At 42.9% G+C, this 19772-nt stretch overlaps 1 protein-coding gene across 1 annotated transcript in view; it reads left to right on the top strand.

Moving 5' to 3' along the window:
• Positions 1-19772, top strand: part of SYNPR (synaptoporin) — a 273201-nt gene that overhangs the window by 219969 nt on the left and 33460 nt on the right. The window contains exon 4 of the mRNA XM_074344557.1: positions 10921-11119. Coding sequence (XP_074200658.1) covers positions 10921-11119 — 199 coding nt within the window. The remainder of the gene's footprint in view (positions 1-10920; positions 11120-19772) is intronic.

Here is a 19772-nt window from a genome sequence, read left to right as displayed (position 1 = left end):
TATTGGGTGTTTACTGGGAACCCGACTGGACCTGGTGCTCAGTAATAGAGAGGGAGTGAACAGAAACAGGACCCCTGCTTCCATGCCCCTGAGAGTCTAGTGGGAGAGACAGGCAAAGCACAGGCGTACAGAGAAGCAGGGAGCAGGGTAGCTTCAGACAGGCAGCAGGGCAATAAACAAAGAAACCGAAAGCAACGACGTGGGATACTGTGAGAGAGAAGCCTAGGGCTGGGACGCGTGCTTCGGACTAGGTGGTCAAGGGGAGCCTCGCAGAGGTGGTGACATTCGCGTTGAGACCCGAATGAAGAGACGAAGCTGACCGTGGACGATATGGCGGCAGTCCAGAGGCCCTGGTGGGCGGGGGTGGGAGTGTGTTCTAGGAAGAGAAAGTGGCAAGTGGGTGTGATAATGGCAGTCAGGTGGGCAAGAGCCAGCTGGTGTTGGTCCTTGGAGGACATGATGAGGGGTGTGGATGTGGCCCTGAGTGCAAAGGGAAGCCTTGGAGGGGAGTTTTAGGTGGGGGAGTGACATGCTCCGATTTATGGTTTTTAGGAGATTTCTGGTTGCTGTGCGGAAAATGAATTCTTAGATGTCATGTTCCAAGTGCAACTTGGAAAAAAAGTATGATTAATCCCCTGTTGCTGGCAAAGCATCGAAACATGGGTGACATTCTATTTGCTGACAGTAAAGAGCACTCCTTCCATCCCGAGCTGATAAATACGTTGAACAAATCGTGTTTAGTTAACTAAGATGAACAGTGTTTCCTTGTGCCTTAGACTTTTTTTCCCCCAAAAAAGATTTTGTGTGTTTATGATGATATTAACAACAGAAGGATTGGAAACTGACAATTCCATAGCCACTTGACAGGGCAATAGCTTTTCAGTGGTTTAAAGGAGATTGCATTTTGTACTATATGTATAAACGATTTCTGCTTATTTTATTACAATCTGGCAGATATATTGAATTTCCTACCCAGCGAGGGTTCTGTTAGTTTCCCTATCCTGAACATTCAGCGAGGTCAGTTACTGTGTAAAGAATGAAATGACAACACACAACAGCAGAAAATGACCAAATAACTGCTTGATCGGGTGGCTTTTTGACAGAGCAATATAGTAATAGAACGTGCCATGTTTCCAGGTCTTGGAACTCTACTTTTTGAAAACATTTGGATTTTAAAAATTAACTTTAGTAATTAGACTTACGCCTTGAATTTTGAATTTTGGAAACTGTTTGCAATTCACCTAATAATAGTAATTGCCTATGAACTGCCTAAAAACTAATTGCCAATTATATGCAAGCACTACAATAAATGCAATGTATTATCTTATGTGGGTGGGCCTCGTCCAATCAGTTGAAGAAGGTCTGATGAGAAAGACTGAGTTTCTTCTTTAAAAAAAGGAATTCTGCCTTCACACTGAAACATAGATATTCTGGTTTTCCAGGGTTTGGACTCAAGACTATAACATCAACTCTCACCTGAGTGTCTAAGCCTGCTGGCTTGCCTTTGCATTTCAGAGTTGCCAGCCCCCACAATCATGTGAGCTAATTCCTTAAAATAGGTTCCTTAAATTCCTTAAAATATGTATCCTATTAGTTCTGTTTCCCTGGAGAACCCTGACTCATACACTCCTTTACCCAGCATTCCTGCTTCTAGAACTTTATTCAAAGAAAATTACCATACAGATATCCGAAGATACATGCTCAAGGCGCTGTTCTGACAGTTAAAGACCGGAAACAATCAAAACGTCCATTGTAGGGGACCACTAAGAAAATTACTGTGCCATGTGCACTAATGCAGAATATTGTACACAGTATGCTAATTCATACATCCTGTAGGGTATATTAAAAGAATAAGATAAATCTTCCTGAAAAGTAAGGTATTTCCTGGTCCTATGATTAGGTAATACACAGCAAATGAAAGATCCTGTTTAATTTCCATTTCTTAAGTTGTTAATACTGGGGATGAAATTGTGAAGAACCTTACCTTTTCTTCCTTTAAGCATTTCTGTATCGATTGAATTTTTGTTCATCGCGTATTTTGACTGTTAATGAGGCGAATCAATTTGCCCAAAATTCTAAACAAAAGGTCAGCGCAGACAGGTTTCTGCTGCCCCCTCCCATGTGACCTGTGTGTGTCCTGAATGTTATAAATATCTTTTAGTCCAACCCTTGAAATTGTTTATCCATGAAACATTTCTCTACTAACTAAATAAAATGGACAGGGACAGGCAGTTGTCTGGGTATTCAAGTATTAAAAAAAAAAAAAACCTCTGGGACTTTTTGTTTCATAATGCACTGGAGTACAATACCACAGTTCAGGGAAGACAAACAAGAAGGGAAAAAAAAAAAGATTTTCCCTGAAATACACAGATAACGACCTCATTATCTGTTTTAATTTGACCATGCAGAGGCAGTCTGAGTTCCCTATGACTCAAATTCTATTTGAAGAAACTAAAATTAATAAATCATAGCTTAGCGAGAATGGCAGTGCCTCTTTGCATGTCATTATATGGGTTTTATAGAGTTCTTCTGCTTCCAGTTCCTCTCCCAGCCATACGCTGGCTTCTACTGATCATTCCTGTTTAATCACTTTGGAGTCTGCCATTTTACTTGGAGATGTTTATCTGTATAAATACAAACTTGTGGAGGGGGATGAAATTTGAAAAGATGCTTCTAGCATAATGCACTTTAAATAAATTGGATAAATCCCTCTGTGGCCGTTGGAGACGGTGCCCATGCACTGTGGGGAGGGCCAGTCGTCTCCCAGCCTTTTCCTCGTGTGGACAAGCACAGTGCATTGTGCAGGACACAGTACTGTTTGCTGTCACCTTGATTGCCTTTTCCAGTGTCTAGCTAACTCAGTTCCCTCTGCCCAAAATGGATTATTACTCTCCTTAAAAAAAAAAAAATTCTTCCCTCATGGTAAAGTGAACAGCAGAAAAAGTAACAGAAAGTTTCTCCCATGGAAGCAGGAAGCTTTAGTACATTTAATACATAATTGTATCAAGGAGAAATGGCCTTGTGTTTAAGAGCAGAAATACATACAGCATTTTGTCCTTCACTTCGTTTTGGTTTTGTTTTTTTTTTTTTCTTTTAAGCAAATGTTTTTAGTGAATCCATGGCAGGCTGTCACCGCAGGCTTGGAGATGAAGCCGGTTTTGATTCAACCAAGGTTAGGACCAAAGGATCTGGAAAAATGATTCTGGCTGTCTAAACAACACCATGTACGTTAAGATGAAGAGGCTGGAAGTCAGCTGTTAGGTCTAGCAGACAGGAGTGCGGGCACAACCTCCAGGTCCACTGACCTTCCTGGGGACACGCGGCATCATTAGAACCCACGAGGTGCTCCAGAAGGGTATCTGTGAACGGGGTTGTTTTCTATTTCCGCTTTCTTTGATGTTGCCTGGAGCCTAGTAATGATCCTTCTTGTCAACAGAGGCATTCCAGGTAAACTGATCCTTGTCACCTTCAGGTCGGTGAGTCCTGTATCTCAGACAGACTCTCTCCATCCTCCTGTACAAGATGAGGACTTCAAACTTAGGCACATGCTGGAGCCTTCTCTCAGTCCTCACAGCAACCAGCATGTTCCCCAAGACTGTTCTCAGTCCCCACCTTGTCCCCATGTCTGCCTTTTCCACCCCAAACAGATCCTACAGCTGAGGCTCTGTGAAGTCAGACTCTCCCCAGATTTTGACCACAGCACGAAACTGTGCCTTATGAGGTGTTGATGGCATAAAGGAAACCTTGTTCTAATCAATTGTGAGTCTTGAGAACCAGTTTGAAATCACCCGTGAGCCAGAGGAGCATGGAACAAGTCATCACAGACCCCACACATTCATCCCACGACCACTGTCCTGATGAGAAATGACCAGAAGGGGTGAGAGAGGGAGACAGTGGGCTGCAGGAAGGCCCTCAGAAAGGCAGCCGTGCTGGGGGACGTCCGTAAATATGTGAGTGAGAACAACAATGAATAGTGCTCTGTTTTTTTCACGTGGGCGGGTAAGAGTGAAAGCTTTGGGGTCAGAGAGACTCTTGTTTCGAGCCCCTTGCTTCAGTAAGTGGCTCAACCGCTCTGTTCCTCACTTCCCTCGCCCCTAAAATAAGGGAAGTTGCACCCACTTTATCAAGTTTGAAGGTCGAAGGGAGGTGATAAATGAAAGCATCTGACTTGGTGTCTGGCCTAGTCTGGGCTCAGTAACCTTGTCAGTTGGTGATTGGCGTCCAGTTGTGGTGGAGGTGGGATCACCATCCTAAATGGCCCCACAAATGGTGGGGAAATGACAGTCTGAGGGGACTTGGCCTTTTCCAGCTCCTGGATAACCTCCACCCCTTTCTTCACAAAGCATTGCCTTCCATCCTGGCTTCTCGGGTGACTGGCACCCGGGGCTCCGTAGATCCCTCCTGAGTGAATGCAGGACTTGAGAGTAGTGGGGAATTCAGTCATTGGGAAAACTTAGAAAAGGAATCTGGGTCATCAATTTGAAAAGAACTGGGGAGGAGGGTCTAGCTCAGTGGTAGAGCACATGCTTAGTATGCACGAGGTCCTGGGTTCAATCCCCAGTACCTCTCCTCAAAAAAAAAAAAAAAAAAAAAAAAAAAACAGTTAAAAAATACTTAGAACTGGGGATCAGAAAGCCTGGGTTCTGAGTTTGCCTCTTCTCTGTACCGACTGGGTGATCTTTGATGCCTCTTTCAAGATGGCGGAGCTCCGACTTCCTCATCTGTAAAATGCAGAAGGTTGCTGCGGGGGGGGGGGGGGGGGACGTGAGATGTAGTGTGTGAAATTATGTGTAAACTCCTAGGATCTTGCAGTGATTTCTGTTGTGAATCACACAGGCTGAGCAAGCAGGGGCGTGTGTGAGTGTGTAAGTGCACACGCAAATACACTTCTTATTACACGCACACGACTGTCTTGCACTGAACCACCCTTAGGTTAGGAGCTTTAGTCCTCCTTTCTTCCACACCTGCTGAAAGACACTGCCAACAACTTCCCAAGGCTTATTACCAGATGCCCTTAATGGTACAGCGCTATCCAGAGATGACCCCGTGCTGTCCTTTCCTCACCGTCCGTAAAGAACCAAGCACGCTATGATGATCACAACTCCAGTACGTGAGACAGTCAGGTTCACTGGCGCTCTGCTCGCTTCTAAAGCAAATGTTAGAATAACCCAGGGCCAAATTTGGCAACTAGGAAGTTTTAATGACTTCCTGTTGGCTGGTCTACAGGGATTCAGCTCTGCCATTGCTGGGTACCTCTTCGGATGCCTAATCCACGTGCTTCAAAGTGGAAGCAGACGAATGTTTGTTTAGAGTCTTAATCTGTATAAACTATCATATCGGTCTACTGTTAGGTTAGATGGCATGGGAGAGCTGGCTTAGTCATTTTCATACAGACATCCAGCTGGAAATCTAAGGAGGTTGTAACTTTTTTAAAACATTGAAGTATAGTCTATTTACAATGTTGTGTTAGGTTTCTGGTGTAGAGCATAGTGATTTGGTTATATGTGTGTCTGTATGTATATATATGTGTGTGTGTGTGTGTGTGTGTGTGTGTGTGTATATATATATATTCCTTTTCATATTCTTTTTCATTATAGGTTATTACAAGATACTGAGTATAGTTCCCTGTGCTACACAGTAGGACCTTGTTATTTATCTATTTTATATGCACATCTGCAAATCCCAAACCCCCAGTTTTTATCCCTCCCCCTGACTTTCCCCTTTGGTAACTATGAGTTTGTTTTCTACGTCTGTGAGTCTGGCGCTGTTATTTTTGAAGCAGAAGCAGGAATGTGCCGTAATTACCAGTATTGCTCCTTCTGATCTGTTTGCATTCAAGACTCACCTCCACCCTCCACTACCCACCTGAACTCCCTCTGGCAAGCCCACTACCTCCAGCCTTAGTTTCCTCATCTGTATAATGGTGATAATGCTAGCACCTATGGAAGAAGGTTGTTATGAGCCTCAACTGAGACACACGTCAGTAAAGAAGCTAGCACAGTGTCTGGAGGTTGCAAATGTTGGTGGGTTGTTGTCCTAAATATTTTCATTAATAAAGCAGCAGCAACTTGCTTAATTTTTTTTTCAAGCCTTCCAAACAGAACTAAACACTGTGGGTATCCAGCAGCTCCTTTAGTTCAACTGAAGCAGGAGCTGAATGTTTAAAAGGCTGTTTTTAAGTGTTGGTAAAAGTTTAAAAAGGGAAAGAAAAAAACATGCTCTAACATGGATGGGTTTTTTGTAGACAGACACAATGCAGTAAATCCCGAAGAAATTCAGTTCCCCCTTGACTGAGTCAGGCCAGCCAAGGATGGAATTATACATCTGAAATCAACAAATTGGATTTGGTCCTTTTGCGGGCTCAGCAGTTGCTCCCTGACTGGTTCCTCACAAGATCAGAGGTAGTCCCGACCAACTTCCAGATTCCATCAGCTAACATGCTGTATCTGTACAGAACAGTTTCCCCCTTGTTTAGGTTCTAAATGAATGATATTTGCTTCCAAAGTTACCATAGCTGCTAAACTCACGCTGACTATAAAATCTCTCCCTCCAAGATACAACATCTATATGTAGCTGCTGCCTAGAAGAGCCTTTCTAGTACAGTGTATATATTTAGCAGTATATACCACTGCATAGCATTCAAGATGCTCAGTGCTGTGAATGATTATGCTCAGACTATTTTGTGCTGACATGCTCTTCCTTTATAAACGGTCCCTACTCCTTTCCACGGAAGAGGCACCAGCCTAGAGCTTCACTTCCATTTCCTCTCTTGCTCCTGATTTTACCCCATGTGGCTCGAGGGCTCGATACGAAGCTATAGATCATTGGCATTAATAAGCACAGCAGATTTGTTAGTGGTTTTGTTTTTTTTTTTGTCTTGTGCCGAGGAGCACTATTAACGTTTACTGTAAATCAATACAGTAAGTTAGCAACGAGGAAAATGTTGATATGCAGCTGTTTGTGTAGAAGAAAATTATTTTATTCTCCCTCTCCCTGCTGCTCTCACTGGAGACAAAAATCGCGGACCAAGGAAGTCTGTGCGTGTTAGCTGAGGAAGCTGGCGTGTTGGAAGCATCGCTGATCCTGACACCCGGGAAGCAAGTGTGCATATTTCTAAATAGTAGCAACAGATGACACGGCCCTGCCTGTTATTTTTGTTTTACATATTGTTTAAGAAAGTCTTTCCAATCTTTGTCTTCAAATAAAGATCCACTCCTGGGTATTTATCCAAAGAAAACAAAATAGCCACTAAGTAGAAAAGATACATGCATCCCATGTTCATTGCGTCATTATTTACAACAGCCCAGATACGGAAGCAGCCTAAGTGCCCACCAGTAGATGAAAGGATGAAGAAGATGTGGTGTATATATACGGTGGAATGTTAGCCACAAAAAGGAATGAAATCTTGCCATTTTTGACAACACGGATGCACCTAGTGTGCATTATGCTTAGTGCAATGAGTCAGACAGAGAAAGACAAATACTGTATGACTTCACTCGTATGTGGAATCTAAAAAACAAAACAAATGATCAAGTGTAACAAAACAGAAACAATTATAGATACAGAGAACAAACAGGTGATTGCCAGAAGGGAAGAGGGTGGGGAGAGGAGAGAAATAGTTGAGGGTGATTAAGAGAAACACTCAGTTGCAGAGTAAGTGAGGAATGGGTATGAAATGTACAGTGTGGGGAATATAGTCAATGCCTATGTCATGTCTTTGTATGGTAACATCATAACTAGACTTACCACGATGGTCATCTTGGAATATATAGAAATATTGAATCACTATGTTGTGCAATGGAAACTAACCTAGCGTTGTAGGTCAATTATACTTCAAAAACAAACAAAATCATAGAAGAAAAGATCAGATTGGGGGTTTCCAGTAGGGGGAGGGGGAATTGGATGAAGACATTCAAAAGTTACAAATTTCCAGTTGTAAGATAAATACGTACGAGGGATGTGTTGTACAACACGAAAAACATAACACGTATGTTATATATGGAAGTTGTTAAGAGAGTGAAAAGGTAAAGACCCAAAGCTACGACGAGGCCCTGCAGTGAAGGCCCCTGGCCTCTTCTCCCATCTCATCCTTCATCACTCATCCCTTTTCCTGCCATCTTCCAGCCCCCAAGCTATCTTTCATCTTCTCCCATATGCTATGCTGCTTGTCTCTGCAGGATCTTGGTACGTGCTTTTTTATACCTATTTTTAACAGCTTTTTGAAATATAATTCACATACAGTACTATTCATTCATTTTAAATGTACTATTGGATGGCTTTTAATATATTCACAGGGTGTGCACCCGTCACCACAGTCAATTCTGGAACATTTGCGTTACCCCAGAAGGAAATCCTGTACCACTTAGCCATCATCCCCAATCCACCCCCACCAGCACCAGGCAAACACTAACCTACTTTTTGTCTCCATAAATGTGCCTATTCTGAACATCGCATATACATAGACTCACACAATGTGTGGCCCTTTGTGATGAGCTGCTTTCACTTAGCGTCACATTTTCAACACTCATCCATGCTGTAACATGATCCAGCACTTCATTCCTTCTTATTGACGAATAATATTCCATCCCCTGGATATACCACGTCTCATGTGTCCGTTCATCAGCTGACAGACGTTTGGGTTGCTTCCACTTTTTGGGTTCTGATGAGTAACCCTTGATGTGAACAATCTTGTGCAAGCTTTTATGCAGTCAAATGTTATCTTTTCTCTTGGACACGCATCTATAATTAGAGTCGGTGGATCGTATGATAACTCTATGTTTAACTATTTGAAGAATGGCCAGGCTCTTTTCCAAAGTAGCTGTACCCATTGTATGTTTCCACCAACAATATATGAAAGTTCCCATTTTTCTCATTGAAACTTACTGTTCCAGTTTCATTTTGTTAGTCCAGTCTAATCTCACTAACTCTTGTTATTCCAGTCTTATAATCCTTCTGATTCTAGCCATCCTAGTGGCTACAAAATCATTTTTCATTGTGCTTTTTTTCATAACTGCTGATCTGGATAATTTCTACCCATGTTTAAGCGGCAGCTTAAAAATGACTTCCATGAGGAATCTTACCTTGACCACCCCACCCCCAGACTAGCCTGAGGCTCCTCCTAGAAAACCTCTTTTCCCTCTAACCTTTAAGTTCATTATGGGCAGAGATCAGCACCTCTATCTTTGTTCCCCACTTTACCCCCAGAATCTAGTCACTGTGTGAATGACAGAGCTTCTTGTTAAAAATGTGTTGAACAGATGACACATTGTAAGTGAGACCAAAAAAAAGGTACATTATTTGAAAATAACTTTAGAATATCAAAATAATTGGCATGATTACCTTTTAAATCTATTTCATTTTTCAGCATGCCCACAGACCAACCTATTAAAAAATATTGTAATATCTCTGGCAATGGGACGAGAGGATCTCTACAGTATAATCATGATGAATGCCCCCTATTTTCCTGAATTTTACTGAAACTGTACACTTTTCTGGTTGACAAGAAACAGGAGGAGGCTCAGTATACACAAGCAAAATCAGGTGGACTATGTAAACAGCGTTCTCAAGTCAAGCAGTAATTTTAAAAGAATAGGTTTCTGAGAAGGAAGGAACTTACTTACAGGGCTGCTGTGAGCATTAAATAAAACAATGTCTGGCACATAAATGCACCAATATGTCAGTTGCAATTGGCATTACTGTTTTACCGTTTTGTTATTACCTAAATTGTGAGAGAATGTGCCCCACAAATCCGTTTTAAAGGAATCAAGTTTTGCTTAGTAAGAGAAATACTTCTTAAGCATAAGTTGGGACTTTATCAGGTTCATCAAAGGCTTTGTCATCATTATTACTTTTGTAGGTAATTTTCCAGGTGGCCCTTTACTGGTATCGCTAAACCTTATTCATGTCTATTTCCGCATGCCTCCCTAATACTCAAGGAATAATTTAGTCATCTCTGAAGAAGCAGAATTTTGGCTTGTGTGTTGAATTACAGATCACCACCCAGTTCACAGTGTGAGCTATCATACTGGGTATAACACATTTTCCTTAGACGTTATTTATTGAGCAGGAAATATTGCCCTCCAAAGTCTTAACTTGTTTTCTATTAAGTAATACATTGAACCTCAGTGCTGTCCTGATAGAATTTATCCTCTAAAATAGAAATTCTAAAATCTCAATCAGGTTAGGGTTTATCAGTCATCTTTTACAGAATCAAGAGTGTTTGTACACTTATCCAGGTCCTATTTACTGAGTGCCTGACAAGTGTCAGGCGTGCTGGATATACAGAGAAGAAGAAACTCAAGATTCCAAGTGAAGTGGAGGTAGAAAAAAAAACTAATTAAATACATTACTAAGGATGTGTGGCTGGTGATGAGAGCTGTGAGTGACGGTGAGCAGGATGATGAGGTAGAAATGTCTAAGGGAAAGGAGCTATTTTAGATTAACAGTCAGGGAAAGTCTCTTCCAGGAGATGACGTTTGAGCTGTCACCTGAAGGCCACGAAGGAGCCAGTCATGGGCGATGTCAGGAGACAGTGACTAAGGAAAAGGGAACAGCCAGTGAAAAGGCCCTGAGCCAGGACCTCGTAGGAGACCTGATGGGTCACGTTTAGGAGTCAGGATCTGAGTCCAAGTATGATGAGAAAGCACTGGAGAATTTAAGCGGAAAGATGTGGTCTAATCCTCCATCATTTCAGGTTCCCTTTCCCCTTCTGCCCTCTCTCTAAAGTGACTAGCTGTGGTGGAACCCAGTGGAATGATGTGTAATTGCAGTGTCCCCGTCCACGACACCAACTCCAATCCCTGTAATTTCGCTTAATGAGCTTGTCCCAGAGACACACCACAAAGGTCCCAAATCACATCTCACCTATGGCATCAAGTTTTCTCTCCGCAGCATTAAAGCGTCTCCTCTCTGGTACCTTAGGTTACACCAGGTGACGTTTGAGGTGCCCACCTGCGAGGGGAAGGAGCGGCAGAAGGTGGCCCTGATCGGCGACTCCTCGTCTTCGGCCGAGTTCTTCGTCACCGTCGCCGTCTTCGCCTTCCTCTACTCCTTGGCCGCCACTGTCGTTTACATTTTCTTCCAGAACAAGTATCGAGAAAACAACCGGGGTCCTCTCATTGTAAGTGGCTTGTTTTATTTACTTATTTATTTATATATTTTTTACTTTTCCTGTCCCATTTAATTTCATTTTCCAATGCTGGAAGGACGTTGGAGTTACCCAAGCCCTCAGGGCAGGTATGTTAAAGGCAATCACTTTTTTTTTTTTCCCATTCAAATCTCTTAAATCTAAAATGAAAACATGACGCCTGTCATTCTTTTGTGCCCCTGAGTGGGAGAAGTATTGTGAGAGTCTCTAGAAACGCCTCTGAAATAAATGGCTGGCAATCTCATGAGATCAAGGAAAGAGCCATGAGGCTTGCTGAAGATTTATTTATAATTCCAGTATTACGGAGTGAGTGGACCACTTTTTCTCCCTGGTTATTTAGACAATGTGGCTTTTGCTTATTTGAAATGTGTTATGCCTTTAGTATATGGTAGACTGGTCATCGAATGGTTTAGTTTGAAGATGGAGTTCTCTGTCTCTGAATCTCTCGCTCTCTCTCTGTCTCTTTTTACCACCAACCCACCCCTCTTTCTTTTTCTTTATTCAGTGGTTCAAGTACTTGCCTGGGTGAAATCAGTCTAGCCCAGCAGGTTCAAGGAGGGACACACACACCTAGGGGGACACGACGATTCTCAGAGGGGCACGTGGGAGCGGATAATTTTAAGGAAATTTTACATTTCTCAACCTTCACATGTACATTTGCCTAAAATTTGTCTTCCTGAGAATGCCCTGCTTCTGAAAGCATCTTGCTGCCTGCTTGATCACCTACACCCACGTTATAAAAGAAAAGCATCCTTCTTTTCCATCCCAAGTATCACTACTACACAGTACATTGCTAGGATGCAGAACCTTTGAAGGACTGGGAAAAAAAAGGACCACTTGAAATATGGGTGTTGACGTAAGTGAGTGATTCAAATGCCTCAGTAATGTTCCCTTTTGCACTGAAGGAGGTTTCCAATTTTTTCCATTCAATAAAATAGAAAATTCTAATCTTCTGGTCAGCTGATAGATCACTGACAAGTCACTTTTGATGACAGATCACTATGTGGTCTGAGACAAATTACTCAGAAGGAATTCAGAGAAATTAATGGCGTCACTGTAGCCAGACTTCATCCATTCTCATCTACTCATTTATGTGAGCAAGCCCTCTCAACACATGTATAAAACAAAAAATGGGAATAGAATTTATGCTGAATCATATCCTTTAGAAGTAAATAATATCTGTTCCTTGAAAATACATAAGGAAAGAAAAACAGTCCCATACATTTCTAATCAAATTTTTACTTTTTAAATGAATTATTAGCATTTATAATGCATTTATGTTGTTTTGGACAATTGGGTATTAATAATATTTGTAATGATCACCTAACCCAAAAGAAATCTTTGATACTTAGATACTTAAAGCACTAGGGTCATAGGTAATTAAAAGGTAATTTAAATTTATGTGCGTATTTTTGTTGCAAAGAGTATAGTAAGGTGACCGATAAAATGTTTTCCAGTATAAAAAATTTTATATGAGGTTATAATTCAGTGAGGGAAGTATAATGGAAGTACAGGTTCAAAAGGAACATGTCAAGTTTTCAACTGTCAAAGGGGAATTCGGTTATTAATTTTTAAATAGATAATAGTGTCACTGATTCCATTGGATTCATCTAAAAATGGACACAATGGGGTATATTTTTAAATATCAATACTTGTGCTGGATTCTTTGCAACCATTTAGACCTTTAATAAAAACAAAGTTAGACAATGTCAGCTTTATACAAGTAGGAACAGTTGTTCCAAAATTTTTTAGGGAGCATGTAAGGGAAATAAACTTTACAGATACCTAATCTAATCCATGTATTATAGAGACCAGAGCCTTAAAATAAACATGTTTTGAAGGGTAATGGGGAGAAATCCCTATTTGGCAGACTTCATGATTAAGTTCGAAGGGACTGGGAAAATGTAAGTTTTGTAGCACATCCGTATGTTATGGTGGAAAAGAGGAAATCAGCAGAACTTGAACCTTGGGACAGATGTCTTTTTTGTTTCCTTCTTCCCAATTGGAGCGTCTAGTCTTAATGGCTTTAAAATATGTTTGACAGAGTCACCTACCTTGGGCTCGTCCCTCCCGTGATGTGCAGATAGATACACCAGAGATAGATAGATAGATAGATAGATAGATAGATAGATAGATAGATAGATAAAACCAACATGTGTGCATTCATTCCTGGAGACACAGAGACACTCTCATGAAATTCCAAAGTCTGAGAAGACACTCTGACTTCCAGAGAGAAGAGGTTGGTACACCTTATTTGCCCATAAAGTGGGAAAAGATCTATTTTGTTCTGCAAAACTACCTTCTCCTTCATACGAAGCACTCCTGTGAAGCCGTGCTGTTTCATCTCTGTGTAAATAGTCTTTCCCATCTAGCAGGATGTAATGAAATCCTGAACTGTGTACTACACTGGGTAGGTTTTGTTTTATTACATTGTGGAAGAAGGGGAGGGGTGGGGGAGATAATTTCAGTAATAAAAAAGAGAAGGCTCCTAGGTGAAACTTCGGTGATATTAAAAAACTGACGTGCTCATTACTTAGCAGATGGAAGTTAATTTCAAGGTGAGCCCGGATCCTAAGAGTCACAGAGCAGAATGGATGTAGAGGGTCAGCGCGAAGCTATCTATGATGGCGGCAGAGGGCAAACCTCACCAGCTCTAATCCCACCATGACGGGGCGGGGACTGGGGAAGGAGGGGTGGCGTCTTAGACCCACCCTTAATTGTGAGTTAGCAGGTTAAAGCAAATAGACCATGTGAGCAAGGTCTCAAGAAGGTGGTTCGTACCTAAAACAATTCCACACACTGTGTCAACCATCATCGTATGTTTTTTTGTTCAGAAAGATGACTCCTGATCATTACTTGTTCTCTCTGTTCTTGTTACCAACTATCCCTCTGCTGTTGCTTTGTTTTTAGGAAGACACACATTCTCCCCTTTATTCTGTAGCTCAGGATTGCTCTCTCATCCTCTGGGACATGACATTGCACGTCATGCATAAATAAGATCGATATGCAGGAGAGTGACAGGGATGGTAATGGCGTTGACAGTAATAACAACAATAACCCCCCTCTGATCTTGATTGAGTTTTTACTATGTGTCGAATTGATTTAATACAACAACCCTAGCTTATGTGACTGTTCACATTTAGAGACGAGGAAGGGGAGGCTCGGAGGAATTATCCAACTCTCCCAGATCACATCACTAATAGTCAGAGGGTAGAGTTGGAACCTAGGTCTCTCCAGATCTAGGGCCCAAGGTTATAACCACCATGCACGATGGTCCAAAATCCTGATCGGCCGTGGGCGGCAAATGCACAGGGGCATAAGGGGGTAAGACGAATTGGCTTATACACCTAGACAGCTCCTATTGTTTTCTTGCTCTGGATATAAAAAAACCAAACCCTAGAACCCTAGACTTTTCTGCTGGTTTGACTGTTGGATAGATTGTTCTTGTTTTTTGGTTTTTGGTTTTTTTGTGTTTTTGAATTTGCCTTCAGAATCCATTTGGAGTTAGAGAATGGGTGCCGGGAACCTTTGATGCTGGAGGAACTAGAGAATCCTGCTGTTTATCTCTATTGTGCATGGAGGGTGTCAGGGACAGAATACAAGCTTTACAAATGCCCAAGATCAATGGCTGTTACGAATCAGAGCTCACCAGGACTGAGTCCCATACACTTGCAAGCAGTTGTGAGCAATTTCAGGCCGACTGGAGCCAAGTGTATCAATGTCCGTTTTTTAAGATACCTTTCTCTACCGAATATGCTTGACAAGATTGCACACCTTTAAGTAAAAACGAGAAGCTGAATGTCTTTCGAAGTCACGTAATGGTTAATGATGCTGAATGACCCAGTAGCGAGAAAATCAGGCCAAAAGAGTCAGCCAGCTACTGTACGTCTCTGCAGTAAGTGCCTTCTTGTGCCGATGAATAAATATCACTCTCAGAAAGCAGGAACGGCCACCTGAATGGCGCGTGATTGTGGAACTGAAATGTCACATCTGGTTATATCATTTTGTCATGTTCCTTAGAATACAGTTTTAAAGCCAGTCTCCTGCCTAGATTCCTGAGACAGGATGTTCTGAACCATTTTCAGATCTCATGTCAAACAGTGACAATGTGAGGCTTTAGGGGTTTTTTTTTTATATTAATGTAAAGTAGGTTAAAAAAATAACTTACCTTACAGGGCTGACAAAGCGCTCTAAGAATGAGTAGCTGATACACACCATCCCATGTTTTGGTGAACCCTTGTCACGAGAGATTTGGTTTCCAGTAAGTACTCTAAATGTTAAGGAGCATCAATATGCACCTTAAGATTTTATAGGAAAGGAAGGAGCCGTGTTGTTCAAACTCCCTTGCTCCCAGAAAGGAGACCAGGTTGACCGAAGGTGGTTTATGAGACTAGAAGCGTTTACCCATCGCAGGCACGTGGTGGTCCCATGACTCACATTTGTTTTATGCCCAGTGCATTCCAAATATTTTCCTGTTTCTCATCCAGCCTCACAGCAATCCTGAGAGGGAAGGAGAGCAATTGCAATCAGCCTCCTTCTACAGATTCACTTTAACTCCTTTTTATTGAATGCCAGGCATTGGAAAATGAGTCCCCGGGAGATCAGGAAACTTGCCTGTGGTCAGAGAAGTTAAAACGGCAGAACAAGGACTCAGGTTCTTGGGCCAGTGACCTTGAAGGTGGTGGCTAAACTACGGAGTCGTGGATTTTAATCGCCCTGTTTGACCTATTACTGAACAGTTGGGAACCTGTTACTGTATTTATAGAATGAAGCTGATAACAACACATGAGTCACAGGGCTGCTGTAAGAACAGGAGGAGTTAATCCCTCCCTGCAAAGCCCTTGGCACCGGGAGAGGCACTCCAGTGAGTGACCAGTGGAAGGTGTCTAATTGTAGCACTGTTATTAATCCATCGTTTTAATTATTCTCCTGCCCGTTTCATCCTGGCCCCACAGAGGGGAATTGCAGGCACCTTTCTTTAAGGGCCTGCAGCCCTCACCATCCTCCTTCCCTCCGGTCCCCCACCCCAGGCACTCTCTTCTCCCTCAAGCCCCACAAGGACCCAGCCTGACTCAGGACTACTCCTATGACCACAATGGTTAGATGAGCCTCGTGATTAACCTTTCTGTTCCTGGAACCGTACTCTGTTCCACGCCTGGGAGGTGGACTTGTAACTTCCAAACGAAAGAAGGCTCCTCGTTGTCAAGTACAGGCTGAGGCCATCACGGAGAGGAAAACAGGGGGCAGGCACAGAGCTGGATGCTGAGCGAACCCAACGCGGGCTCCTGCCTCTCGACTGCATCTTTCTCAGCTGTCTTCAGGGCCGGGGATCTCTGCAGTCCCTGAGCCCTTTAGAAGTTGCTGAGAAACCCCTCCCTCTCCTCTCCCTTCCTCTCGCCTCCCCTTCCCCTCCGTTTTTTTCCTCTCCCTTCTCTCCTTTCTTCCCTTCCTCGCCTCTCTCTCCTCTCCTCATGTTAGTTGCACTTCGTGTCTAAGTGTATTTCACTTAAACAGTTAGTGTCTTCAGTGGGCCAAGCAATGTGTGTATAGGGGGGTAATTAAAAGCATCCCGTCTGGTAAGGAAAATTATTTTAAAATTATGACTCTCCTTGGGATGACCTGCTAGAAGTTATGCAGATGGGCTTTGGCAGCCTGGAGGAGGAAGGGTACCTCTGCCTGGAAGCCAGGACACTCCCTCCCCAACCAGGGTGGACTCATATTAAAGACAACGCCAGAGGATCTGGTGGTTGGTGAGAGGAGGAGTGAAGGAGATTATTTTTTAAGTTCTGCCCCAAGCATAAAGTATCTGATACTGAAAGGATTAACATCATTTGAAGCCCCCAAAGTATGTCTCTTGTTACTGGTAGACACCGCTGTAGGAATGTGACACTCTGGCTTGTGGGGGGGGGGGGTATGTATTTTTCACCTCCTCGCTCTCTGAACCAAGAAGTGTTGGCAATACAAAAGGGCGCAGACGTAACCTTAAGTGAACTGTTAATCTAAACTTCTACAGATTTTGCATCAACAAATACTTTTTTTTTTCCCCAGAATCAGCACCACAAGTAAATTAAACCCATTTAAAATGTCCCCAGCACACGGTCCACACATTTGATCAGATTTTACATCCTCAGCTCTTCTCCAGCGTTCTTACATTAGTGGATTCTTAATTACAATTTCGATGAGGGTTAATTCCCACCGTATTTGGTACTGTGTTTCTCCAATTAACCAGTGAAGTAAAGAGATGAGCTGTGGCCCAGTAGCTTTAATAAAGGCAGGGAACTGCTTATGAAATTAGTGTGATTTTTCAGGAGCCCAGGGCTCTTTCTGGCCCGTGTTGGAGCCGGTGCCTTCAGAGGCTAGCAGAGACCGTTTGCCCAAATCCCATCCTCTACTGTCAGGTCTCCTCTCATCCCAGGGAACACATCATTCAGTTAGAAAAATCAGGACCTAGTGGAAACTTGGCAAAGGCCCAAACATGTCTTTCCTGGGTGATTGTGTTTTTCCTTTAAAATAGCACGAAATGGCAAATGTGTCTGCTCCTTGGCCCAGGACACCTAGAGAAAACCACGCTCTCCTTCTCAGATAGACCAGGGGTTCTCAACTCGTGGGGGGACATCTGGCGATGTCTGGGGACGTTTTTGATTGTCACTGCTGGAGCGAGGAGTGGTACATTGCAGACAGCTCGTGGGTAGAGAACAAGGATGCTGCTAAGCCTTCCATAAGCACACTTGAGAATTATCTGGCTCAACATGGCAGTGGTGCTGAGGTTGGGAAACCCTGATTGACACCAACAACCAGCAGCTATTGAGCACCTACTGTGTGCCAGGCACTGTACAAGTACTTTTTTTTTATGAAGTTTGGTTGATCTACAATGTTGTGTTCATCATAAGTGTACAAGTACTTTTTACACGTCTTCTCTTTAAATCCTTAAGCTACTACCCCTTTGAGTTTGTTGTTTTAGTTCCCATTCTTGAGATGCAGAAAACTGAGGCTGAGGGAGGTTAAGAGATTTGCCCCGGAGGCACTTCGGGTCTGTCTGACCTCAGCTCCAAGGCTGCTTCCTTTTTTTCTGAAGTCTTCCCCATATAGAGGACTCCCTACCCCTCACTGTGTTCATGTCTCTTGGTCTGTGAAACTCACTGCTACCTCTTGGCTTCCCTCATGCCCCTGTCTTCTTGTGTTCCCTCTCTTAGCTACCACACACGTGCACACAAACACACACACACACACACACATAACCTGCACATCTTAGCTCCGTAGGCTTTTTCTCCAAAGCTCTGCCTTCCGATCTAGCTGATGTACTAGAGAGGAAAACGGTACCAACCCCAATTCTTTAACCAGTTTTCGACGATGCCGCTGAAAGAACTGTTGTATTTTCTGGGAGGACTTCGAGCACTTTTGCACTGCTCCTGACTCCATCTCTAATTGTGACATTTGAGCCAGTTTAAATGTTTCCAAGCAGCTCAGGGCACTAGTTTAAACTCAGGGCTGCTACACGTTGTTTCAGTAAGACTCGCAAAGGAAGAAAGAGGGCAAGGATGTTTCCCTATTCAGTTAATGCCTATTGACAGTTTAAAAAAATATATTTGTCTTATACTAGTTTCTCCTTTAGTGCCCCCAGATATTATTGGCTTTTAGTCTTTGTTTTTTCAATGAAACAAAAGTTCATGTAGTGTTTCCCTTTTGATTACAAGTCAAAGCTCTTCCTTGGATTCAAGAGTGATGATCATGGCTGTTTAAGTCCTGCTGGGTCCCAGGCCCTGTGCGAGGCACCAGAGCCACAGGGCAGGATGAGACCCAGCTCCTGGCCTCAAGCCACCTGCTTTATTCCTATTACCCTTGAGGGCAGGATCTGTCATTCAGAATTCAAGCTCTGTACCCAGACTTCCCGTGTCCAGATCTCCATCCCACCACCTGACATCCGTGTGACTTTAGACAGGTTATAGAAACTCTCTATGCTTGGATTTCTTCATCTGTGAAATAGAGATAGCAGAGCTGCCAGTCTGATTAAGTGACTTATCGCACACAAAGCAGTTAGAAGAAGAGCAGGTGCTCATTAATGCAAGCCATTATTTTCGTCATCTACCCTGGCGGCCATTCTGCGCTTTCTGTGTAGCTAGAGTTTATTAAATTTCAGTGGACTGACTGGCTGAAAATTAAGTGAATACGTACAGACTCCTCTGACTCTCATCTTGAGAAATGCTTCGGAAGGCTTCTTGTCGCACTGTTAACATCAACACTCTTTTGTATTAAATTTTTCGTTCGTTGAGCCTCCCAGTTCAGCATAAGCTGCTGTCATTACAGACAGATGTAGTCAGCCCGAAGGTGGGGTCACCCTGGCCCCATCACTCAGTTCCCCTCCCTTCGGCTCTCCCTTCGCCCTGACCCTGGCGCCCTGATCTCATATTTTTGTGAAAGAGGGGAAAGAACACAGGTCCATGAAATCAGCCAGGCTCCCGAGAACAAGGAGCCTGAATCCCTTATCAGCTGGAAAATCTGAAAATAGCAGGAGATTATGAAGAGCTCAATTGTGTAACAAGAAGAAACTTGGAAAATTTTGCTTGTTTGGGAGCATTCAACTGTGAAGCTGGGTTCAGACTTTTAGCCTCCTCCTATCATTTTTTTG

Source organism: Camelus bactrianus, chromosome 17, assembly GCF_048773025.1.
Source record: "Camelus bactrianus isolate YW-2024 breed Bactrian camel chromosome 17, ASM4877302v1, whole genome shotgun sequence".
In the NCBI taxonomy this organism is placed as follows: domain Eukaryota; kingdom Metazoa; phylum Chordata; class Mammalia; order Artiodactyla; family Camelidae; genus Camelus; species Camelus bactrianus.
This window is presented reverse-complemented; position numbering and strand designations above follow the sequence as displayed.